The sequence below is a fragment of the Macaca fascicularis genome, chromosome 5 (assembly GCF_037993035.2).
Source record: "Macaca fascicularis isolate 582-1 chromosome 5, T2T-MFA8v1.1".
NCBI classification, from domain to species: domain Eukaryota; kingdom Metazoa; phylum Chordata; class Mammalia; order Primates; family Cercopithecidae; genus Macaca; species Macaca fascicularis.
In genome coordinates this window covers 24,427,237-24,454,129 of record NC_088379.1, presented here as the reverse complement: position 1 = coordinate 24,454,129, position 26,893 = coordinate 24,427,237, and the positions used below count along the sequence as shown (strand labels likewise).

General features: G+C 40.8%; 1 protein-coding gene across 8 annotated transcripts in view; it reads right to left on the bottom strand.

The window, feature by feature from the left end:
* ZCCHC4 (zinc finger CCHC-type containing 4) overlaps positions 1 to 25,267 on the bottom strand; it is a 56,475-nt gene extending 31,208 nt beyond the window's left edge. For 3 of the 8 annotated variants that reach the window (XR_012434761.1, XM_005554608.4, XM_005554610.4), the window contains exons 1-5: positions 25,115 to 25,267; positions 23,921 to 24,039; positions 22,694 to 22,776; positions 5,058 to 5,333; positions 4,529 to 4,609 (exon numbers count right to left, since the gene is read on the bottom strand). Coding sequence is in view for 5 of the 8 variants with exons in the window: in XM_005554608.4 (XP_005554665.3) it covers positions 4,529 to 4,609; positions 5,058 to 5,333; positions 22,694 to 22,776; positions 23,921 to 24,039; positions 25,115 to 25,241 (686 nt within the window). In the remaining 3 variants the exon portion in view is untranslated. Of the gene's footprint in view, positions 1 to 4,528; positions 4,610 to 5,057; positions 5,334 to 22,693; positions 22,777 to 23,920; positions 24,040 to 24,865 lie in introns of all 8 variants that reach the window. The other 5 variants (XM_005554609.4, XM_015450218.3, XM_074039488.1 and 2 more) reach the window with 4 other exon arrangements.
* Between the last annotated feature and the right edge of the window lie 1,626 nt (positions 25,268 to 26,893).

Genomic DNA, 26,893 nt, shown 5'->3' with positions numbered 1-26,893 from the left:
AGGTAGGAGGATCGCTTGAACCCAGGAGGTCAAGGCTGCAGTGAGCTGAGATCACGCCATTGCATTCCAGCTTGGGTGACAGAGCAAGAAGTTGTCTCAAAAAAAAAAAAAGAAAAGAAAAGAAAAGAAATATACCTAAAATATCACCAGCAGGAAAAGTTTTCAAGGTTATGTATCTACTTTTTAAAGTGTTTGTATGCATAAAAAAGGTTTAAAAAGCCAAAACCCATAATGTTTTGGATGGCAGAATTAAAGATCATTTTTCCTTTTTTAAAACCAAAGTAAACCAAGGGATTCTTGCAATTTTAACAAGTTATTTGTGAAGACACAGTATGAGATCTACTCTGTATAAATCAGTCCACTAAAACTAGCTTGAAAAAGCTTGTCTTTAATAACTTAGAATCATTATATAGCTTTTTGGTTTTTTGGTTTTTTTTTTGAGACGGAGTCTCGCTCTGTCGCCCAGGCTGGAGTGCAGTGGCCGGATCTCAGCTCACTGCAAGCTCCACCTCCCAGGTTTACGCCATTCTCCTGCCTCAGCCTCCCGAGTAGCTGGGACTACAGGCGCCCGCCACCTCGCCCGGCTAGTTTTTTGTATTTTTTAGTAGAGACGGGGTTTCACCGGGTTAGCCAGGATGGTCTCCATCTGCTGACCTCGTGATCCGCCCGTCCCGGCCTCCCAAAGTGCTGGGATTACAGGCTTGAGCCACCGCGCCCGGCCCATTATATAACTTTTAATGTAAATTCAAAACCGTACTATTAGAAAGATCACACTGTACCATCTTCACTGAAGTAAAAGTGCCAAAGGTAGGAATATGAGTGCTGCTGACAACTGTATACGTTGTCTTGACTAGTTTAGTTATGGACATCTGGTTTTTTGTCTCTCCAGCACCTACATCCCTACTCTTTAAGTTGAACACCTTTTTCCTGTGGAGAACCGACTCCATGTGATTGGTCAGAGGCTGGCTGGAGTACCCCATCTGCCAGGCCACAGTGATGGCTCTGGAATCAGCAAGTGACCCCAGCCAGGCTAATCCGAACACTCTCTGGAGTTTGGCTGCTGGAGCTCTCAGGAAGAACTGCCTCTTTCCACTGGGCAGTTAAGCCGAAGACCAGATAAGCTTAAAGCTTCCCACCACCATCCCTGGCAGTAGGAGGGAAGCTGTCTGCAGAACAAAATCAATACACAGAGAAAGACAGAATGAGAGGTGGAGAGAGAAAGAGGGAGCCCTAGCAACACTGTGTGAGGCTCACTATCTCAACTAGACTACAGCCTGCTATATCCCAGACCTCAGGAATGTGAACCAATAAATTCTCTTTCACGTGATTGTATTTCCAGGTCTCCAAGGAAAAAATTCCTGAGTGCCTTATTCTAAAAATACAAATAACCTAGAAACCAGTTTTGATTCATCTGAAAATCTCTGTGGAACAAGGCAGGATGATACAGGGAGAAAGGGAGAGATGGAAGGATGACAAGAAAGAAACTGACTATATGAGAAAGGCATATATACAAGTTCAAAAGCAAAGTTATTTCCAAAGGATAGCTTAGTTTTTGAAGCCAGACTGCCTTGGCTTGAATTCTAGCTTGGGCACTTATAAACTGTGATTTTGATCAAGCTATTTAACCTCTTCATGCCTCAGTTTTCTCATCTGGAAAAATGAGGATGATGATAGCATCTATCTTACAGGGCTAATGTGAGGAATGAGTCAGGGCAAGGCCTGAAATATAACAGGCACTCAAAAAACACCGGCTATACCAGGCACAGTGGTTCACACCTATAATTCCAGCAATTTGGGAGGCCGAGGGAGGTAGATCACTAGAGGTCAGGAGTTCAAGATCAGCCTGGCCAATATGGTAAGATCCCCTCTCTACTAAAAATACAAAAATTAGCCACGCATGGCAGTGCACACCTGTAATCCCAGCTACTGGGGAGGCTGAGGCAGGAGAATCACTTGAGCCCAGGAGGCGGAGCTTGCAGTGAGCTGAGATCACACCACTGCACTCCAGCCTGGGCAACAGAGCCAGACTCCGTCTCAAACAAACAAACAAAAATACCCGTTATTAATAATACATTATAAGAACCCAAAAGTTAAACTTCTACCTTTAAAATCATGCATTTAGAATAATTTAATACTTTAGGAAAGAAATACAGGATTTAAAAAAAGAAGTTGCTATCTCCATGCATACTCATACAATGGAATATCATACAGCCAGCCATAAGAGGCATGAAGTGCCGCTACATGCATGGGTGAGCTTGAAAACATGATGCTAAGTGAAAGAAGCCAACCACAAAGGTCACAGATTTTATGATTCTATTTATATAAAATATGCAGAACAGGTAAATCCAGAAAAGAGAGACAGAAAGTGCTTGTGAGGGGAAGTGAACTCTAGGTTTCTTTTCAGTGTGATAGAAATGTTCTAGAAGTACCCAGTGGGGATGGTTGCACAACACAGTGATTACAACAAAAACCACTGAAATATATACTTTTAAATGGTGACTATTAAATGAATTATACCCAATTAAAAATAAATTGAGTTTATCTTTAAGAAGTCTATATCATCATTTGTCAAGGATCACTCATGTTAAGCAGATGTTAGTAAAGTGTGCTAGTCCTGTTAACAAGGGATGAGTGGTTACCAGGCCAGACCTATTCATAAGGAATGAGACAGTATAGGTAATTTCTGAGTAATGTGCTTGCGTATGTTAGACAACTTAGAGTTGACTCAAATCTAAAGGAAAATAAATTATTAAAGTTACACTTCATTTTATTTTATTTTATTGAGACAGGGGTCTCTGTTGCATAGGCTGGAACGCAGTGGCATAATCTCAGCTCACTGCAACCTCTACCTCCTGGGCTCAAGCAATCATCCCACCTCAGCCTCCGGAGTAGCTGGAACTATAGGCACGTACCACCACGCCCGGCTAATTTTTGTATTTTTAGCAGCAATGGGTTTTCACCATGTTGCCCAGGCTGGTTTTGAACTCCTGGACTCAAGTGATCCACCTGCCTCAGCCTCTCAAAGTGCTGGGATTACAGACATAGGCCACTGCACCCAGCCAGGATACACTTTTATTATTATTATCTTTTTTGAGACTGAGTCTTGCTCTGTCACCCAGGCTGGAGGGCAGTTACGTGAACTCAGCTCACTGCAACCTCCACCTCCCGGGTTCAAGCGATTCTTCTGCCTCACCCTCCCAAGTAGCTGGGATTACAGGCGTGAGCCACCACGCCCAGCTAATTTTTTTTATTTTTAGTTGGCATAGGGTTTCACCATGTTGGCTAGGCTGGTCTTGTACTCCTAACCTCAAGTGATCTGCCAGCCTTGGCCTCCCAAAGTGTTGGGATTACAGGCATAAGCCACCGCACCTACCCAAACTACACTTTTTAAAGTCACATTTTACACTTTAAAAATCTGTTTGGTGCTCAGTGGCTCATGTCTACAATCCCAACACTTTGGGAGGCCAACGCAGGAGGACTGCTTGAGGCCAGGAGTTCCAGACCCCAAATCTGCAAACCTTTCTTTTTTTTAAATTACCTGGGTGTGGTAGTGCTGGCCTGTAGTCCTAGCTACTAGGGAGACTGAGGCTAGAGGATCGCTTGAGCCCAGGAGTTTGAGGGTACAGTGGGCTATGACCATGCCACTGTACTCCAGCCTAGGTGACAGAGCGAGACCTTGTCTAAGAAAGAAAAAAAAAAAAAAATCTGTCTGCTTTGTTTTTAGGAAGCAGAGCTAAATAAAAGGAAACACAAAGCCTGATTCCTTCAAGAACACATTAAAAATACTAAGAACATTGTGTCTTATAAATTCAACATGAACTCCTGGTATTAAACAATTACAGAAACTGAGAATCTAGAGAATTATAGACACAGTGGACGATGTATTTACCATCCATGTTATAAGTTAAAGGTTTGTATCTTCCAAATTACCACCAGAGGGGAGATTCAAGACCTGTTCCTCCCTCTGTGTCAACTCAGAAATCATCAGATGCCTTTAATGCCAACCCTCTCACGAAGTCTATCTGATGGCTAATCCTCTGCTTTGGCACCTGTCTATCCCCTACTTAGCACTCCCTTCACTCCAGGCTATGTTCAGTAAAAGACAACATGTACAACATCCACTAAAATATACTAAAAGAAATATCTGAGTTCCCACACTTCAAAGATCTAATGAAACAAAATCCTGGAAGTCTGATTAAGTATGAAGCAGTTTAGAATTATCTTCGAACATAACACATGAGAAGAAACCTCACTCAATAGGGATTCATCTCTAGATTATAAGCCAAAGACAAACTAGACACATTCATAGAGAAAATCTAGGAAGCACGCCAGCAAAATGAGAAATCAACTGCCTCCCTGTTTGAAATACAGATTACATGTTGAATTTATTTGACTAAAAAGTTTCCTCATAACAAATTACTACTTCCAAATGTAAAGAGTTGTAACAGAGTATAAACAATTAAAAACAGAAAAGCATTAAAAAGAAACAGGAGACAATGAAAGGAAATACTGTATTTTGTAAACCTACCGAAAATCAATATCCAATAAAAGGCTTTTAATGTTAGACTTCTTGTCACCTGATGCTGTCAACCTGATCAGCTCATGCAACCTAAAGCAATTAGTGAAAGCAAATGTAATAAGAAATTACAAATGTCATAGATAATAAGCAAACAAACAACAAAACCATCAATGTTCTTCTGGTATTTATGATATTTCAATGAAACGCTGAAGAGAATTTCGCAGGTATAATCAAGGTTTCAATTTTGCAAACATTCTTTTAAGAGCAGAACTTATCTGAAACAGAGAGGTCTAAATTATAAACAATTTAGGAGTTAAATCAGAAAGAATCTTCTCCCATGTATCAGAAAGAAATCTATGAAGAGTTTTCTCAAATGGAATACAGGTTGCAAACTCCTTAAAAGAGGGACCGTGCTTTACATTTTAAATACTCATGCTTCATGCTATACCTTGCATAGAGCAAATAACTACTTAATAAAATCTTCATACAGTTTCAATCGCAGTGAGAAGATAATTCTTTAAAAAATCATATGACATACCTTGGTGTTCCAACACACAGTACTCTTCTGAATCCAAGGGTAGAAAGTAAGTCTACCAAGAACTGACAGCTCCGATCAGCAAACAAATACTGGGCATTTGTCTTCTTGTTTTCCAGTGGATAAAGGAGTTGACTGGGCCTTCTTAACTGGGTGATGGACACGTCACCCAGAACCTGATGCTCACTATGTTGCCCCCAGTCATCTGGTAACAGCAACTGCTGACATCTTTGACAAAACTTTCTCTGAGTCAAGGGCAACTCAATAAACTTCAAGTACCTTCAAGAAAAAATAAAACACAAAGAAATACGTTTTAAATGTATTTTGTAAATACAACATGTTTTGCTATTTTTAGCATCCAAAAAGTATTCTTACTTCCTAAAGAGTACTGCATAAAGAAGAAAGGAAGAAATCTGTGGAATGTTGGCTAGAATTTATGTCTGGCTGCATACTTGCAAAGAGGAAAAGCATCAGCAATTTCCTAAGAATTGAGACGCTCCAATTTAGTCACTGAATGAAGATCAATATCCGTTTAAAATGTGAACATAATATATTACTCAAACAACTTAGTAGTAATGACAACTACTATCAAGTTTAAATTTATTGACAAATCCATGTGTTCTAACTTTTATCTGTTAAACAGTCTGGCTCACTTGACAGTCATTTTAAAATGAGAAATTAAGATCATTCTTCAAGTTCTTATGACATACTTAGCAAGAAAAATCACCTCCTAAAAGAAAAGATGTTTCTCAAAGCTCCTCTGTTCTTAGCAGTACTGATGGAGTTATAAGCTCATCTCCAAAACAGCAAGACAATATTCAAAGCCTTAAAACAGACTACACTGAATATCCCATTTGATTTCTTTCAAGTCACCCTTATATCCTATTTCAAAGTCACCATTTCTTTTTTCTTTCGTTTTAAATTTTATTAGAGATTATTGAAGAGAGAAAATAATCATGGTCAGTATGTTTAAAAACTGCTGGTTTTGTATATGTGATGCCAGCTATGATATCAGAGTAAGAAAACAAAAGAAAAATAAATAATATGATTGAGGACCGTGGAGAGTCAGAAATGTCTAAAACTAAGCAGGTGAAAATAAATAGTGCACTAAACAATCCCTATAGTTTGGGAAGAGTCATATCATTTTTTTTCTTTCTTTTTGAGATGGGAGATGGAGTCACCCAGACTAGAGTGCAGTGGCACAATCTTGGCTCACTGCAGCCTCCACCTCTCAGGTTCAAGCAATTCTCCTGCCTGGGCCTCCCAAGTAGCTGGGACTACAGGCGCGCACCACCATATCCAGCTAATTTTTCTATTTTTAGTAGAGACAGAGAGTTTCACCATGTTGGCCAGGCTGGTCTCAAACTCCTGACCTCAGGTGATCCACCTGCCTCGGCCTCCCATAGTGCTGGGATTACAGGCATGAGCCATCATACCTGGCCTAGTCATACAGTTTTGATGGAACTAAATTCAGGAACTGCAACGTAAAAACTGTGAACTTAACATGTAATCAAAGTGAGTTTTAAATTTTTTATATCTAAGCACAGTTTCACTTCAAAGCACCCAAGGCAGTGACAAATAGATATTCTGAATGGCTGCAGCAAGAAATAAACTATCATGCCAGTAATTTAAATGTTTCTATTTCTACGATAACTGTTCTTTTGACAGCTTTATCTAAAACTAGGAAAAAAAAAGAGAGGGATATTAGAAGAAACTTCTAAGCAATTCAAAGTGAGAATGCCAGTAAAAGAAAGGGCCCTATGACATGAAATGCAAGGGAAAGCACCAATAAACACTTCGGCAACAGAGACACTGAATTTACTACTATTACCTTTCATCACTAAGTACTAACAATGTTGAACAGGCCAGGAACAGTGGCTCATGCCTGAAATCCCAGCGCTTTGGGAGCCTGAGGCAGGAGGATCACTTGGGACCAGGAGCTCAAGAGCAGTCTGGGCAACATAGTTGAGACTCCATCTCTACAAAAAATTTTAAAAATTAGCCAGGTGTGGTGGCACAGGCCTGTAGTCCCAGCTACTTAGGAGGCAGAGGCAGGAGGATCACTTGAGCCCAGGAGTTCAAGGCTGCAGTGAGCTATGATGACGCCACACACTCTAGCCTAAGCAACAGAGTGAGGCTCTGTCTCTAAAAGAAAAAAACGTTGACAGCTTCCACAGAGAGTTATGATGGAGTAAGAGAGACCAGATTTACCATTCTGGCCTTCAAAAGAAATTTTAAAAAGACAAAATATATGGAAACAGCAGTTTTAAGATATCGGACAACTAGCAGCCCAAAACAGTGAACCCCGAGGGAAGGGAACAGAGGTGAGTGGTATGGCTGCCCAGCTTCCTGCCTGCGGAGAGCCGGCGGCACAGGGATGGGGAACCGACACACAGCCTGAGGAATTGATGAGACAGAGCTGAGCACTCCAGGAGACTAGGCGGCCAGAATTCACAGGAAGAGTACTGGGGGAATAACCAGGGAGGACAGGAGAGCAGAAAGCTGTACACCGAGAGAGAAGAAACGCTCCAAGACTAGCTGACGATTCCCCTCGAGTCTTCGGCTGAGTACTGAGCAGCACACGCATGTGCAGAAACTCCCGAAGGCGAGGGAAAGAACCACTGGCCAGAAGCAGGTGGAATCATCACTGGAAAACACACACAGGTCCAGAATGGTTTGTCTCCCAACAAGCCAACGTGGAAATGCCTCAGAATACCCAAGTACTCAAGTACTCAGAAGAGCACTGCCTCAGTAGGGAGGAAAAATTAGCCCTAGAACCACGAAAGGTTGCTCAGTCCTGCCTAAAAAGCTTAAAGACAAGCCTTCAAAAGCAGGGTCAGCAAACTCTCTGTAAAGGATCAGATAATAAATATTTTGAGCTTGGCAGGCCATAAAGTCTCAGTCACAACTACTCTGTAGTGATACCACAAAAGCAAACACAGCCAAGGGAAAAGGCATGGCCAGAGTTGGCCACAGGTAGTAGTTTGCTAAATCCTGCTCAAGAACGTCAAACTACAACAAGTAACTGTCCCAGAACAAAATAAAAAATATATAAAGGAATTAAAAATATCCAGTATACAACATGGTAAACTCCACACTACTAGTATCCAATACAATATTACCAGATATGCAAAGAAACAGAAAAACATGACTCATGATCAGCAAAAAAAAAAAAATTAGCCAGATGTGGTAGCTCACATCTGTAATCCCAGAACTTTGTGAGGCTGAGATCGGTGTCAGCTGAGGTCAGGAGTTTGAAACCAGCCTGGCCAACGTGGTGAAACCCTGTCTCTACTAAAAATACAAAAATTAGCCGGGCGTGGTGGAGCACACCTGTAATTCCAGCTACTTGGGAGGCCGAGGCAGGAAAATCACTTCAACACAGGGGGCGGAGGTTGCAGTGAGCTGAGATCACACCACTGCACTCCAGCCTCAGTGACAGAGTGAAACTTTGTCTCAAAAAAATAAAAAATTAAAAAATCAAAATCAAAAAGTCTAAACAAACCCAGAAATGACATAGGATGATATTTGTAGAGACATTAAAGCCACTCATTGTAACTATACTCCATGTGTTCAAGAAGGTGCAGGAAAGCATGAGCCTGTTAAGCAAAGACATACAAAATATAAAAACATCCGGCCGGGTGCGGTGGCTCACGCCTGTAATCCCAGCACTTACGGGAGGCCAAGGTGGGTGGATCATGAGGTCAAGAGATCGAGACCATCCTGGCCAACATGGTGAAACCCTGTCTCTACTAAAAATACAAAAACTAGCTGGGCATGGTGGCACACGCCCCTGTAATCCCAGCTACTTGGGAGGCTAAAGCAGGAGAATCACTTGAACCCAGGAGGCAAGAGGTTGCAGTGAGCCGAGATCACACCACTACACTCCAGTCTGGTGACAGAGCGAGACTCTGTCTCAAAAAAAATAAAAAAGGAAACTATAAAAAGACCAAATCTACAAAGGTTTGTTAAAATTATTTATTTAAAAGAAAAAAAAAAAACCCTACATGGGAATAACAGTAGTTCAGGGGCTAAAGAGAAAAGCTTTGTGACCTTGAAGGCACGGCCTCAGAAAGGTATAAAATGAAAAACTGAGGGGCCTAAATATGTGGAAATGAAGCCCTCAAAATAAAGGGGAGGGTGGATTTTGAAAATATAATAAATGATAACTTTCAAAATTACATCAAAAGATCCACGAAGCTTGGAGAACCACAGTACAAGAAACATGAAGGAAAACTACAAGACACATCATAATAAAATTATTTATTTATTTTCATTTTTTTGAGACAGAGTCTCATTCTGTCACCTAGGCTGGAGTACAGTGGTGTGATCACAGCTCACTGCAACCTTGACCTCCCAGGCTCAAGCGGTCATCCCACTCGGCCTCCTCAGCAGCTGCAACTACAGGTGCTTGCCACCACACCTGGCTAATTTTTGTATTTTTTGTAGAGACAGGGTTTTGCCATGTTGTCCAGGCTGGTCTAAGCTCCTGGGCTCAAGTGACCCACTTGCTTTGGCCTCCAAAAGTCTTGGAATTATAGGCATGAACCACTGCACCTCGCCAGAATTATTTAAAATCAATGATAGGCCAGATGCAGTGGCTTACACCTGTAATCCTAACACTTTGGGAGGCCAAGGTGAGAGGATCGCTTGAGCCCAGGAGTTCGAGACCAGCATGGGAAATGTGGCAAGACCCTGTCTCTACAAAAAATACAAAAATTAGCCAGGTGTGATGGCAAGCGCCTGTAGTTGCAGCTGCTCAGGAGGCTGAGGTGGGGGGACTGCTTGAGCCTAGGAGGTCAAGGCTGCAGTGAGCCGTGATTGCGCCAAAGCACTCCAGCCTGGGTGACAGAGCAAGATCCTTTCTCTAAACAAACAAACAATGATAAAGAGAAACCAGAGGAAAAAAGATAGATTGTGGACTGAGCACGGTGGCTCAAGCCTGTAATCCCAACACTTTGGGAGGCTGAGGTGGGTGGATCACTTGAGGTCAGGAATTCGAGACCAGCCTGGCCAACATGGCGAAACCCCTTCTCTACGAAAAATACAAAAATTAGCTGGGCATAGTGGTGGGTGCCTATGATCCCAGCTACTCAGGAGGCCAAGGCAAGAGAATTGCTTGAACTCGGGAGGCAGGGGTGGCAGTGAGCCGAGATCGCACCACTGCACTCTAGCCTGGGAGACAGAGTGAGACTCCATCTTGGGGGAAGAAAAAAAGATAGATTATGTACAGAGGAACAGAGATAAAGATAAAAATGACATCAGGCTTCTCACTGAAAACAATACAAGCAAGATGACATTGGATCAATACCAATTCTATGCAAATTCTTTCAAAAAACTGGAGAACACTTCCCAATTCATTTCATGAGGCCACCATTATCCCAATACCAAAACCAGGGGAAAAAATACAAGAAAACTACAGACAAACATGCCTCATGAACACAAACTCAAAAATTATTAACAAAATGTTAGCAAATCAAAACCAGCAATATATAAAAAGGTTATTACATCATGACCAAATATAGTTTATCCTAGCAAAGCAAGGTTGTTTAAAAGTTTGAATTCAATCAATGTAATTCATATTAACAGGTTTTTTTGAAAAAAAGATAATTTCATTAGGTGCCCCCCCAAAAAAGCACTTGACAAAATCAAACACCCACTGATGATAAAGATCCTCAGGCTAGGTATGGTGGTTCATGCCTATAATCTCAGCACTCTGGGAAGCCTGAGTCAGGAGGACTGCTTGAGCCCAGGAGTTTGAGACCTGCCTGGGCAACACAGTAAGATCCTCATCTCTTCAAAAAGTAAAGAAATTAGCTGGGTGTGGTAGTACGCACTGATAGTCCCAGCTACTGGGGAGGCTGAGGTGGGAGGATCACTTGAACCCAGGAGGTAGAAGCTACAGTGAGCCATGATTGTCCCACTGCACTTCAATCTGGGTGACAGAGCGAGACAGATAAAAAGAAAGAAAAGAAAGAAAAAACAGACAGGAAGAGAAGGAGGGAAGGAGGGAAGGAGGGAGGGAGGGAGAGATAGAGGGAGGGAGGGACATTCTCAAAAAACTAGGAATAGAGGGGAACTTCTACAAGCTGATAGAGGGCATCTAAGAAAACCTATTACTAATACCATACAGCTGAAAGACTGAATGCATTTCCCCAAGATGGGGACAAAGCAAAGATGTCTGCTGTCAGCCTTCTACTCAACATTGACTAAGGGTTTCTAGCCAGTTTGATAAGACAAGATAAAAAAACAAAAGACATAAATTGGAAAGGAAACATTAAAACTTACTTATTCACAGACAACATGATCATACATGTATAAAATCCTAAGGAAATCTTCAAAAAGCCTGCTAGAACTAGTAAGTAAGCTTATCAAAACTTCTAAATAAAAGATCAATATATAAAATCAACTGTATTGTTAGAGACTAGCAATAGACAATTAGAAACTGAAATTTTAAAAAAATTTATAACTGTATTAAAATACACGAAATACTTCATGATAAATCTGACAAAAATGTGTAACCGTAGTACACTGAAAATTACAAAACATCACCAAGAAAAATTAAAGATGACTTAGTAACTGAAGAGATACACCACAGTCACAGACTAGAAAACTCAATATTATTAAGATGTCAATGCTCCCCAAATGTATCTATAAAATCAACACACTCTCAATCAAAATCACAGCAGGATGTTTTGTAGAAACTAAAAACCTCATTCAAAAAATGAATATGAAAATAAAAAGGACCTAGAATAGCCTAAACAACTTTGAAAACAATGGACAAAGTGAGAAGACTTACACTACCCTATTTCAAGAAGACATTATGAAGTCACAGTAATCAAGACAATATGGTATTTATGTAAAGATATACCTATAGGTCGAGGGAAGAAAATAGTCCAGAAAAAAACCCACATATAAAGTCAACTGATTTTTGAGAAAGGTGCTGCAGTAAGCTGAATGATGCCCCCTCACTCCCCACATCCTACCAAAGACAATATGGAACCTGTGAATACATGTATAGGACCAAAGAGAATTTACAGATGTCATGAAGTCACGAATCTTAACATGTGGAGATTATCCTGGGTCATCTGGGTAGACTCAACATAATTACAAGGGTCCTTATAAGCAAAAGGCAGTGGAATGAGGGAGAAGATGACGTGGTGACAGAAGCAGAGACTGGAGTGTTGTGCTATGAAAACGGAGCAAGGGGCCACAGCCAAAAGATGTAGGTGGCCCCGGATGCTAGAAAAAGCAAGAAATGAATTCTCCCCTCAGAGTCTTCAAAAGGAACGAGCCCCGCCAACAGCTTCACTTTAACCTGCTTTAGTTGATTTTGGACATTGGGCCAGAACTGGAAAAATAAATCTATGTTGTTGTAAACCACTAAGCTTGTGATAAGTTTCCCAGCAGCAACAGGAAAACTAATGAAGGTGCAAAATCAATTCAGCGAGGAAAGGATAATACTATCAACAAATGGTGCTGGCAAAGTTTTTTGTTTTTTGTGTTTTTTTTCACTCTAATCCCACAGCAGATAAGGTGCTGGAAAAGTTTGAAAGCCATAGGCAAAGCAATGAACCTTGACTCTTACCTCACTTCATATAAAAGAAAAGAACCCCAAATAGATCATAGACCTAACTCTAAGACCTAAAACTAGAAAACTTTAAAGAAAACATATTAGAAAATAATAATGACTGGGTTTGGCAAAGATTTCTTAAATAAGACTCAAGCACAAAGTGTAAGAATCAATAAACTGAACTTCGTCATGACTTAAAATTTTTTTCTTCAAAAGATACTCAAGTGACAAAAGATACATAAATTGGACTTAATAAAAAATTTTAAACTTTTGCACAGCAAAGGACACCATTAAGAAACTGAAAAGACAGCACAGTGGCTCACGCCTATAATCCTAGCACTTTGGGAGGCTGAGGCAGGCAGAGCACTTGAGGTCAGGAGTTCAAAATCAGCCCGGCCAACATGGTGAAACACCATCTCTACTAAAAAAAAAAAAATTAGCTGGGTGTGGTGGCACACGCCTGTAATCCCAGTCACACAGGAGGCTGAGGCACGAGAATCACTTGAACTCGGGAGGCGGAGGTTGCAGTGAGCCGAGATGGCAACGCTGCCAAAAAAAGAAAGAATGAAAAGATGACCCAAGAATGGTAGAAAATATTTGCAAATTATATGGCAGCTAAAGGACTGTATCCACAATATATAAGGAATAACTCAACAATAAAAAGACAATTAGCCCAACTCAAAAATAGCAAAGGAACGGAATAGACATTTCTCCAAAGAGAATACAAAAATAGTCAATAAGCACATAAAAAGATGCTCTATGCCATCAACACAAATTAAAATCACAATGCAATATCACTTCATGATGGCTACAATTAAAAGGACAGATAATAACAAGTGTTGTAGGAGACAGGAAAAAATCTGATTCCTCCTACATTGCTGATAGGAATGCAAAACGGTGCAGCCACTTTGGAGAAGTTTGGCCGTTTTGGAAAAATTAAACGTATATCCACCATATGATCCAGCCACTCTGTTCCTAGTATTTACCCAAGAGAAATAAAAGCATGAGTCCATACAAAGACACATACATAAATGTTCATAGCAGCTTTTTTCTTTTTTCTTTTTTTTTTTTTTTTTTGAGACGGAGTCTCGCTCTGTCGCCCAGGCTGGAGTGCAGTGGCCGGATCTCAGCTCACTGCAAGCTCCGCCTCCCGGGTTCGGGCCATTCTCCTGTCTCAGCCTCCTGAGTAGCTGGGACTACAGGCGCCCGCCACCTCGCCCGGCTAGTTTTTTGTATTTTTTAGTAGAGACGGGGTTTCACCGTGTTAGCCAGGATGGTCTCGATCTCCTGACCTAGTGATCCGCCCATCTCGGCCTCCCAAAGTGCTGGGATTACAGGCTTAAGCCACCGCGCCCGGCCCATAGCAGCTTTTTTCTAAGAGTCAGTAGCTGGAGGAAACTTACACGCCTACAAACAGGTGAATGGAAATATCCATGCAGTGGAACATTATTCATGAATAAAGGAATGAACTGTTGACAAACACATCAACATGGATGAATATCAAAAATATTTATGCTAAATAAATGAATGCACCTGCCCTTAAAAAACAGTACATACGTTACATACTGGCCAGGCACAGTGGCTCACGCCTGTAATCCCAGCACTTTGGGAGGCCGAGACGGGCAGATCATGAGGTCAGGAGATAGAGACCATCCTGGCCAACATGGTGAAACCCCGTCTCCACTAAAATACAAAAAAAAAAAAAAAAATTAGCTGGGCATGGCGTGCACCTGTAGTCCCAGCTACTCGGGAGGCTGAGGCAGGAGAATTGCTTGAACCCTGGAGGCGGAGACTGCAGTGAGCTGAGATCGTACCACTGCACTCCAGCCTGGCAACACAGTGAGATTCCGTCTCAAAAAAAAACAAAAAAAAAACAGACATACTGTACCTACTGTATGATTACCTTTATATAAACTTATAGAAGATGCAGACTAATCTATAGTGACAGAAAGCAGATCAGTGGATGTCTGGGGACCCTAGGGGTGCAGGGATATAGAATAGGGGGGCAGGCAGAAACTTCTGAAGGTAATAGTATGTTCATTATCTTGACTGTGGTGATGATTTCACAGGCAGATGTATACGTCAAAATTCATCAAATGGTACATTTTAAATATGTGCAACTTATTATATGTAAAGTATCGTACCTTAGTAAAGGTAAAAATGTTGGGGGAAAAGTGAATTTTCCGCTAACAATCCCCATATCACTAGGGTGACCACACATCCCTGGTTGCCCAGGACAGTCCCAGCTGACATCTTCCATCCTGGAGTTCCATCTGGTTATTGCCTCCTTCCCCTCCAGTCTCAAAAAGTATCTAGGTCTGGATTTGAATTCTACAGTCACCCTACATACAACCCCCATAATATTGTGAAAATTAAATCAAATTCCAAAAGTGCTATATCACAAACAGTAATAATCTCAAAGAACTACAAAACACCAAATTTTAAAAATACATGTTTTCATAGTGATATTTTTAAAAAAATGATCCTGATTAATCAACTTTGGAAGTTGCTGCAGTACCGAATCATTTTTCTAACAACTAGTTAAAAAGGAGGGGAAGGATGAAACATTTATCTTTCCTTTCCCACATCAACGCTAACAGTTGATGAAACCAAGTTCTTTTTTACAGAAGAATTACAGCTAATGAATGCATAAACAATGACAAGATTCCAAAACCCTTTACAACCTCTGGGCAACGATCATCAGTTACCACTAAAATCATTAGGCAAAGGGCTGATGGGGAGCTTTGTAATGGATGCTTTATCGCTGGCTAATACCTGAACACGTGATTAATCTTAATATCACAAAAAGTGAAAAACCAAACATTATTTGCCTTTTGATGTGAGGCAAAGAATTAGCCTTAAGAGGCGACTATAGTTGCTACTGGAGAAGGAGAAATGCAGAGGTGGAAACAGGAGTGTTGATTGTTCTTTGCAAAATGCGCTCTCATAGAATGATTTGATTCTCCTACCACATATAGATTTTTTAAACAGAGATACAATTCATGTACCATATAATTCACCCTTTCAAAGTGGACAATTCAGGTCAGGTGCAGTGGTTCATGCCTGTAATCCCAGCACTTTGGGAGACTAAGGTGGGTGGATCGCTTGAAGCCAGGAGTTCAAGACAAGCCTGACCAACATGGCAAAACCCCATCTCTACTAAAAATACAAAAATTAGCCGGGCGTGGTGGTGTGCACCTGTAATTTCAGCTACTTGGGAGGTTGAGACACGAGAATCTCTTGAACCCGGGAGGCGAAGGTTACAGTGATCCAAGATCATGACGCCACTGTACTCCAGCCTGGGTGACACAGTGAGGCTCTGTCTCAAAAAAATAAAAAAAAATAAAGTGTATGATTCAGTGGTTTTTGAACAGAAGTCTTTTATAAATTAAAAAAAGGTTAAATCAAAAATGATATGTGGCTATCGTATGATTCTGTTTATATGAAACGTTTAGAATAGGCAAATCCATTGAGACAGAAAGTAGAATAGTGGTTTCTAGAGGTTGGGGTGGGGAGTGGGGAAATGGGAGTAACTGCTGACAGGCATGAGGTTTCCTTTAGAGGTGATGAAAATGTTCTGGAAATAGATTGTGATAGTTGTACATCTTTGTACAGTGAGCCATGATCATGCCACTGCATTCCAGCCTGCGTGAGAGAGCAAGACCCTATCTCAAAAACAAACAAATAAATAAAAAGAGAGCCTGTCAGCCTGCATCACAAAGCAAAATCCAACCACCCTATGTCATCATTTCTAAGGTATATATTTTTTCATATTTTAGCATCTGCAATATGGAGATAAGATTTATAATTGCTGTTAGCCAGACAGAGGCCAAGATGTAGTTCAAAACTCGTGAAAACTTGGTCCTTGCTCTTGAAGCTGTCATGTCTTCAGGCAAGTGTTGTGCATGGCTGGAACTACGGGTGGAGAGTTAATTGCCATCACCCTGTGATTCATTACTGAAACACATCATGTACATTCAGTCAGCTACCAGAACAGAGCAACAGGACATACATTTGATATCAGAGAAGTAAATATCCCTTGGCCAGGTACTGTGGCTCACACCTATAATCCCAGCTACCCGGGAGGCTGAGGCAGGAGGATCACTTGAGTCCAAGAGTTCCAGATCATCTTGGGCAATATATTGAGACCCCCAACTCTAAAAATATTTTAAAACATTAGCCAGAGCTGGGCGCAGTGGCTCACACCTATAATCCCAGTACTTTTGGAGGCTGAGGCGGGTAGATCACTTGAGGCCAGGTCAGCCTGGCCAACATGGTGAAACCCTGTCTCTACTAAAAATACAAAAATTAGCTGGGCATGGCAGTGGGCACCTGTAATCCCAGCTACTCCGGAGGCTGAGGCAAGAGAGTCGCTTGAACCCCAGAAGCAGAGGTTGCAGTGAACCAAGATCACGCCACTGCACTCCAGCCTAGGCGACAGATGAAGACTCCATCTCAGACAAGCAAATAAACAAACAAATTAGCCAGGAAGACCCCTTGATCCCAAAAGTTTGAAGCTACAATGAGCTATGAATGCACCACTGCACTCCTGCCTGGGCAACAGATGAAACTCTGTCTCTAAAAAAAAGAAAGAAAAGGAAAGAAGAGAAAGAAAGAAAAGGAAAGGAAGAAAGAGCGGCAGCAAGAGTGAAAGAGAGTGAGCAAGAGAGAGAGAGGGAGAGAGAAAGAAAGAAAGAAAGAGACAGAGAGAGAAAAGAGAGAAAAAATATTCCTGGTTGAAAGAATAACAACAATAATTAAGGCCTTTAGAGGACCTAAGAAAGGAAAATACCACAAGTAGAGGAAGTTGTATCGGGTTTTGTTACTCAAATATGGTCAAAAGTTCAAAGCAATGAGGGGCTGATGTGGAGATGATTCACTCACCATGAGGAGCTGAGTTTAATCATTTTTAAAAGAAGGAACAGAAGAACACTGCAAATGAACCTCCACTTACATGATACATCTTTGTGCTTTGTCAATTACCTCTTTCCTTTACATATTTCCAAACTGCCCTTCAGAAAGCTTCACTGCTAGTTTATTAACCTTTTCTTGATAAAAGATAAACTGAGATCTTGTGCATATTTCTCTCTACTCAAAATCACAACATAATCAGCAACTATCATGCCTTAAATTTAACATTCAGACATACGGCCTTCTAAAAGTTTGGTAGACAGAACATGAGAATGTGAAGCGCTCAAGATTACTCAGCTCTCCCCGCTTATTCAGCTCTCCCCGCTTATTCGTATTTACAACACATTCCCCAAGGGGAGGGAAATTCATTCTGCTGCATGGCTCAGCATGATTCACAAATTGCAGGCTAGCATTTTGAAATGTCATTTTTATTGATCTCCATTTGATGTTCCATTTGCCTTTCCTGGAGTACACAAATTATGTTTATGGCATTTCTCTAATAGCAGACTTTGAAAATCTCAGTTTAAATGAGATCTGAAAAAAAAAAAACAAATATCAACGAAACAAAACTATTTGGATGCACATAAATTAATGCTGATTTTAGCATTTAAATATCTTCCCTGAGACTTCATAGGTCACAACAAGGGTGCAAACATACTATATAATAAACATAATAACACATTTCAGAGCATAACAGGCAGCTAAAAACTATAAAACAAAGCAAATCTCAGGCAGGAAATGTAAATATGTCAACTGAACACATATGAACCATAAAGCATGATTCAAAGAGTGAGATTAGAAAAATGAAAATCAAATCCTATTCTGTAAACCTAGAAATCTGTGCAGCGCCGCCAGTCCCGTAATAAAAATCAGCTACCAGGTCAATTTATCTTGCTAGCTACTGTAAGTCCTTACGAATGATTTTAAAAATAAATTAGTCAATGAAAAGCTATTGTAACCACACAAAAACATGAAAAATTTGCTTTATAGAATATGTACAATTTTTTTAAGAAGCAGTACAAAGTTCAAATGCAGTTTAATATTTTCAAATATAATAGTTGTTTAATAAGCTAACTTATAAATGAGTTATACAAAATTAAATTATCCACATTAGAAAATAATTACACTCTCAAGCAATAGTACATCATCCTTAGGTCTATTCACACGTAAGAATGAACTGCTAGTCTCAAGCTGAAGACAAAGAGAATAGATTATTTACTATGCCTTTGATTTCAAAAAGCCAAAGTCATAATAGGACTCTTTATCTTAAGACACTGAATATTTTCAGAAGAATGACTGATTTCAAACTGCTCCATAGAAAGCATATAATAAAGCATAGGAACATTGATTACAAAGTGATACAGTGAAATCAATGATATTAAATTTCTACCCATCTTCCAAAACCTGCTCAGATGCCCTCTCCTTACTCTGTATTGATCACCTAAGCCACAAGTTACCCCTAAGACATCTGACTTCCAAAGCACTTAGCCTTTTCTACGAATACTGTGGATACTTAACGCACCTTACTTTATACTAAATAATCTTTATCTATATATCTCCACCCATTACTAGCATTTTAAATGTTATTTGAGCCTTCAATAAATACCTGCTGAATGAATGAATGAGTGAATGACTGACTAGGTGGATAGATGGTTGTTTGGAGACTTCTGGCAACAAAATCCAAGGTAATGGGTCACAGATGGTTTAAGATATTGAAAAGCATTTTATTGAGACATGCTGGCAAGAATTAGCACTAGATAAAAGATGAAATTATGACCCCCCCAAAAAATAACCTTTTGGAAATTCTTTAATAATTCTTATTTTACCCAGTTTTTATGTTCTAATTAATATAAAATATGAATTTCAATTTTTTATCAAAAAAACATACTCTGGCACTACAAAGATAAGAACAGTGGTTTAGGCCTGGCATGATGGCTCATGCCTATAATCCCAGCACTTTGGGAGGCCAAGATGGGCAGATCACCTGAGGTCAGGAGTCTGACACCAGCCTGGCCAACATGGTAAAACCTCGTCTCTACTAAAAATATAAAAATTAGCTGGGCATGGTGGCAGGTGCCTGTAATCCCAGCTACTCAGAGGCTTGAGACAGGAGAATCACTTGAACCCAGGAGGTAGAGGTGGCAGTGAGCCAAGATCGCGCCACTGCACTCTAGCCTGGGTGACAAGAGTGAAACTCTCTCTCAGAAAAAAAAAAAAAAAAAAAAAAAAGGTGAAAAAAAAAAAAAAAGAACAGTGGTTTAGCTCCAAACTAAAATTTTACTATGCATAGAAATAAGATCACTTAGATTTTCTTACAGAGTTTAATTAAATCACCAATATCCTTCTAATAGAAACATGCTTATCAGATAAAAGTGTTAAGGACAGAATACAAAACTATGTATACATTATGGCCACAAACAAACCTGGCATAGGAAAAGAAGCCAGAAGGAAATAATACAAAATGACCAAGGTGATGACTTCAAAGGAAGAAACTACGGGCCATGTGTTTCTACTTTCTCCATCTTCAATACTCTATTTTCTCTCAATAATCATTATGATAGATCTCTACATAAGTCCTTACCTTTTCTCTCCTTACATATCCTCAAATTAAATCGCTATGCATCATATATTACTATCTGCTTTTACATTTAAAAATAACCTTTTAGAATCAGGCATAAGATGAATCACAGCTTAGTACTTCTCATAGACTGAACGTGATAAAGTATAACTCCTACAAGCCTCAATTTTCTCATCTAAGTAAACCACCTCTGCAGGACTAAATAATATCTCATGTAAAACACCTAGCAGCACAGCGCCAGCCTCACAGTAGTGCTCCATTTTCTTTTCTTTTCTTTTTTTTTTGAGACAGGGTCTCACTCTGTCACCTAGGCTGGAGTGTAGTAGCATGATCTTGGCTCACTGCAGCCTCTGCCTCCCAGGTTCAAGCGATTCTCCTGCATCAGCCTCCCAAGTAGCTGGGATTACAGGCGCCTGCCACTACGCCTGGCTATGTTTTGTAATTCCACTGGAGATGGGATTTCACCATGTTGGCTAGGCTGGTCTTGAACTCCTGACCTCAAGTGATCCACCCACCTCAGCATCCCAAAGTGCTGGGATTACAGGTGTGAGCCACCGCGCCTGGCCTTGATTTTCTTTAATTCCCTTTTCAAGATGTTCTGGGTGATGACTGAATTCCCATACAGTAAATACACAGACATCTCTGATTAACCACTGTAGTTACGGGGTAATCAAATTATCTTGAGAAATGCCTCCTGTATCAAAGGACTTTAAAATCTACTACTAAACAGCTCAGGAAAAATATAAATAGACCCCAGTACTCCTCTGTGCTTAGTCTAAATGAGGCCTCACAATCTTTCTGAACACAGCAGCCCAGGTAAAATGAAGGAGCTGCCATAAAAGTGAAAACCTATTTGTCATCAGTAACCTAGACAAGAGGCTTTTTAAGGAGCTTCTCCCAGCACTTACTGTATAATGCCAGTGACACCGGTGAGAGACAAATTCTTTTCACAAGTTTGTTGAAAAAGTAAATCTATGACTCTAATCCACCCAATAAAACATTTCAACAATGTAGATTTTTAAAAATAGATGTTTAGAGATTTTTCAAGTTTGGTTTAGTATTTCAAAAAAGAAACATCACAGCAAATCTTCATGACAATGGATCTGATAATGGATTCTGATCTGTACACCAAAAGCACAAGCAACAACAAAAAAATTGATAAGCTGAACTTCATTGAAATTAAAAACTCTTGTGCTTCAAAGGACATCAAGAAGGTGAAAAAACAACCTACAGAATGGGAGAAAATATTTGCAAATCATATATTTGATAAGGGTGTAATATCCAGAACATATAAAGAACTCCTGTGACTCAACAACAAAAAGATAACCCAATTAAAAATGGAAAAAGGACTTGAATAGACATTTCTCCAAGATCATACATAAATAGCCAATAAGCACATGAAATGATGATTCACATCATTAGTAATCTGGTAGAAAACAAAAATCAAAGCTGCAATGACATACCGCTTCACATACACTAGGATGGCTATAATCAGAAAAACAAGAAATAAAAAATGTTGGCAAGGATGCGGAGAAATTGAAACACGTATACCCTCCTGGTGGGAATATAAAATGGTGCAGCCACTATGGAAAGCAGTTTGGCGGTTCCTCAAAAAACTAAACACAGAATTACTGACAATTCCACTCCTAGGTATATACCCAAAAGAATTGAAGACAGGATCCCAAACTGTATACCAATGTTCATTGAAGCATCATTCACAACAGCAAAAAAGTAGACACAGCCCAAGTGTCCATCAACAGATGAACAGATTTTTTAAATGTGGTATAGACAGACAATGGATATTATTCAGTTGTAAAAAGGAATACAGTTCTGATACATGCTACAACATGCATGAACCTTGAAGACATTATGCTACGTAAAATAAGCCAGACCCAAAAGGACAAATACTGTATAATCTCGTTTATATGAGGTACACAGAACTGTCAAATTCATAGCAACAAAAATAGCTGGGCACAGTGGCTCATGCCCGTAACCCTTGCAGTTTGGGAGGCTGAGGTGGGCGGATCCCTTGAACCCAGGAGTTCTAGACCAGGAGTTCTGGGCAACATAGGAAGACCTTGTCTCTATGAAAAATAATAATAAATTAGCTGGGTGTGGTGGCGTGTGCCTTAAGTCCCAGCTACTCAGGAGGCTGAGGTGGAGGACTGCTTGAGCCCAGGAGGTTGAGGCTATAGTGAGTCGTGACAGCACCACTGCACTTCAGCCTGGGCAACACAGAGTGAGACCCTGTCTCGAAAAAAAAACCCACAAAAATAAATCAGAGGTTACCAAGGTTTGGGAGGAGGTGGAATGAGGAGTTACAGCGTAATGGTGGCAGTTTCTGCTTGGAGTGATGAAAAAGTTTTGCAAATAGGGACGATGGTTGCACAACACCATGAATGTACTTAATGTCACTGAATTGCATGCTTGAAAACGATTAAAATGGCAAATTTTATATTATATATATAACTACAATAAAAATAAATAAAAGAAAGTAAACTTAAAGGCACAGAAAAAGGCAACAACAAAGAAACATGACAGCTAAACTAATAAAGAAAAATGACACCGCATCAGTACCTTTCCACACACTGCCTTCGGGACAGGGGAGGCTGACATCTTCGGTTATGAGCTTCTCGGGCAGCAAGTCTAGCTCCTGACAACTGAAAGAGAGTACAAAACCCATTGAATAAACTGGGAAATCTCTATCATCCTAGAAGAACTGGCAACACATTCTGACATCAAGAAGCCAGAAATTCAACCAATTCAACAGGCATTCCTTTTAGGGGAAAACAAAACAGTGAAAACTGGGTAAATTCTAGAGCAGCTTGAAGCAATATCCAGCATATTAAAGCACTGAGATTAACATATGTTCACTGTAGCATCATCCACAATAGCAAAAAGGTGGACACAAGCCAAGTATTCACCTTAATGGGTTTGCCGAAGAGTGGTATATGATACTGTTTTACCACAAACCTAACAAAACTGAAAATTCTCTCGTCAAAGCTTTCAGAAACTTCAACTGGAGCCGAGTTCAAGAGAATACCAAGTTCATAACTATATCTCTAAATGTCTTCATTGGTCATCTAATAGCTGTATAAGGGATGTTCAATGCAAATGTTCAAAAAAAGTGTTTTTAACACTTTCTGGAATGATCCTGATTTCTCTTTAGTGAGAAATCTATATTTGCCAACAGTGCTATTGACTGAATGCTTGTGCCCCCTAAAATTCGTATGTTGAAGCCTTAACCCCAATGTGATGGTATTTAAATGAGGGGCCTCTGGGAGGTAATTAGGTCAAGAGGGTAGAGCCCTCGTGAATGAGATTAGTGTCCTTCTAAGACAGACAGTACTTGCTTCCTCTCTCTGGGAAATGATATAATGAAAGGATGGTCCTCTGCAAATCAGGAAGAGGACAGGACCTACACCAGACACCAGATCTGCCAGCATCTTGATCCTGCACTTCCCAGTATCCAGAACTGTGAGAAACAGATGTCTGTCGTTTAAGCCACACAACCTATGGTACTTCTGTTATAGAAGCCCCAGGTAAGACACAGAAGATCAGTCACCCAATATTACCGCCTCAGAGTCTTATGGAGAATTAAGACTTTGAGACAGTAGTTTAAGGTATCAGTATTCAGAGTAAGCATGAACTGCAGTTTTCTGAACCAACAAACATAATATCTCCATCTCTCTTAAGAGATTTTCTTATATGTTCAGACCGCATATTTTTATTGGTTTACACATTCTCAACAAAGTTGTCACATACACCAAAAATAAAAAATAAATATCCAAAAAGTTGATCTACCTTTTCATCTTCCCACTGAAAAAAATTACAGTCTTTTCTATCTCTACAGGCTGAACAGGCATAAAACCTCCGAGTTTCTTCTTTCCCTTGGGTCACCTTTACAAACAGAAGAGTGGGTCCTAGTTCCAGAATAGAAAAAAAAAACAAAAAGTGTCAACAGTCATCTGCGTCAAGTTCTTAGTTTTCACCGCCCTTAAATAAAATTTGTTTGAGCTTTACGCACAATTTATCATAATTAAATCCATTTCTTTGGTTGGTTGTTTTTTGTTTTGTTTTCTTGAGACAGGGTCTCCCTCTGTAGCCCAGTGGCAACATCATGGTTCACTGCGATCTCTGCCTCCTAGCCTCAAGGGATTCTCCCGCCTCAGCCTCCCGAGTAGCTGGGACTACAGCTGCGTGTCTCCAGCTGTTTTTATTTTTTTGTAGAGACAGGGTATCACCATTTTTGCCTGGGCTAGTCTTAAACTCCTGGGCTCAAGCGATCTGCCCGCCTCGGCCTCCCAAAGTGCTGGGACTACAGGTGCACGCCACCATGCCGGCTTCTGTTTAATGAATGTTTCTTTTCTCTTTGTTACAACATTCCGGCAGTGACTACTCATAAATAATTTTTGGAAACAGGTCTCTCCAGAAAGAAAATGCTACTGTCAGTATAGCTGCTGTCTACGTTGTGAATGTTACAAACCTGAGACTAAAACAAGGAAGGGACTCAGAGAATCGAGGACTTTGACATCTCCTGCGCGTTTACCCTTGCAGCGAAAACCTGAGCTTTGAGTTGGACACGCCCACTTTCTGTAAGTTAGACAAAGTCTAGTTCGCAGGCAAGGATTACACTCTGTCTTTCTCCCTAATTTTTTATTTTTGAAGGGACAGCAAATCAACAAATGAAATCCCCAAGTACTTGTCAACGAGAACTATTCAATACCATGCATCCTTCTCTTTGCCTACCTTTCTGCCCCTTCCCCCCCAAAAAGAGATGAAATAGTCCTGGAGCCAAAACCACAAGAGTGGAGACTTGCTCTGAATGTTTCTCAAGTAAGTTGAAAAACACCACGTTCCGAGGAAGGACTATTTTCTAGACTGCACACTGGTGAGGGAAAAGAGGCTGATAAAAATACAGGAGCCCCAAAAGCCACTTCCAAGCCAATTCACACCCTCAGCGCCCGGCAGTTAGGCTGAGCCCAGACTCTGACCCACCGTGAGGGCACAGCGGGGCGGGGACGGCGGGATCCGAGGGAAGCACCACCTCCATTCCCGAGCTCCCCCGGCACCCTCCGCTGCCCTCTGCCTCCACGGCTTCAAACCCATCCCTGGGGGCCGCCATCTTCCCGCCGCCGTCCCGAAAGCCTCAGTACGAACCAAGAATGCTGAGAAAGAGCGCCGCCGCGACCCAAAGCGACCGACAGCGCCCCCAAGCGCTTAGGAGGAGCTGGGGCGGGGGCTGCCGCGGCGGAGGCCACGCCCCGAAACGCAGTCCCCGCTCACCTGGGGGCTGCACATAAGCGGCCCCTAGCGGTGGGGCTCGCAGGTCACTCGTGGGACCTGTGCCATGAGCTCAGCGCCTGAAAGCACCCTCTTTTCTTAAGAATATAGCTAGGAGGTGAGATGATTCGAACAAAGATTTAGTTGTATTGTAGGTCCAAAAGGCAGCATTACCACCTCTGCCAAATAGCTGAAATGGCTGCAGCAGCTGCGATTGATGGACCATTCTTTGTTTTTCAGAATCACAGTCACTGCATCATCCTCTGTAACTTTTGAACAACGCTGAAAGTTGCACATCATAATTGCACACTCATTGACACTTATACATTAGAAACAAAGAAAACCGTGCCGATTTGCAGATGACATGACTGTCCACATTTAAAAAATCCCAAAGAATCTATCAGGAAAACACCTCCGATTTAAACTGAGTTCAGCAAGGTTGCAGGATATGAGATAAACATACAAACATCAACTGGATTTCTAAATACTAGCAATGATCACAAGAACACTCAAAAATAGAATACCACTTACAATCATTCAAATGAAATGGGTGTAAATCTAACGAAATATGTACAGGGTTTTATGTATGCTAAAAACTTTAAAATGCTTGATTAAAAAAAATCAAGGCTGGGTGCAGTGGCTCACACCTGTAATCCCAGCACTTTGGGGGGCCAAGGTGGGAGGATTGCTTGAATCCAGGAGTTCGAAACCAGCCTGGGCAACAAAGCGAGACCATATCTCTAAAATAAATAAACAATTTTTAAAGTTTTTTAAAAATCAAAGAATAGCCGGGTGTGGTGGCTCACGCCTGTAATCCCAGCACTTTGTGAGGCTGAGGCAGATGGATCATGAGATCAAGAGATCGAGACTATCCTGGCTAACATGGTGAAATCCTGTCTTTACTAAAAATACAAAAACAAAAAAAGTAGCCGGGCATGGTGGGGGGCGTCTGTAGTCCCAGCTGCTCGGTAGGCTGAGGCAGGAGCGTGGCATGAACCTGGGAGGCAGAGCTTGCAGTGAGCCGAGATGGCGCCACTGCACTCCAGCCTGGGCGACAGAGCGAGACTCCTTCTCAAAAAAAAAAAAAAAAATCAAAGAATAACTAAACAAATGCAGAAACATGCTGCACTCATAAATCAGAAGACTCAACATAGTAAAGATATTGGTTCTCCCCAGGTTTAATGCATATACAGGTTTAGCACAATTGCTATGAAAATCCCAGCCAGATTTCTTTGTAGATTTAGACAATATTCTGTAATTTATATGGCAAGGTGAGGGAACTAAAATAGCTAAAACAATTTTGAAAAAGAATAATGAAGTGGGAGGAATCAATCTACTCAATTTCAAGTCTTATAGTGCAGTAATCAAGATGCATCCACATGTCTGTGATTGTAGACGAAATAGTCTCCTTATGTTATTTAAAGAACCATTGGGGCATGTGCCTAGTTAACATCACACATTGATGCTATGGCTTATTACTGTAAAAACATGGCT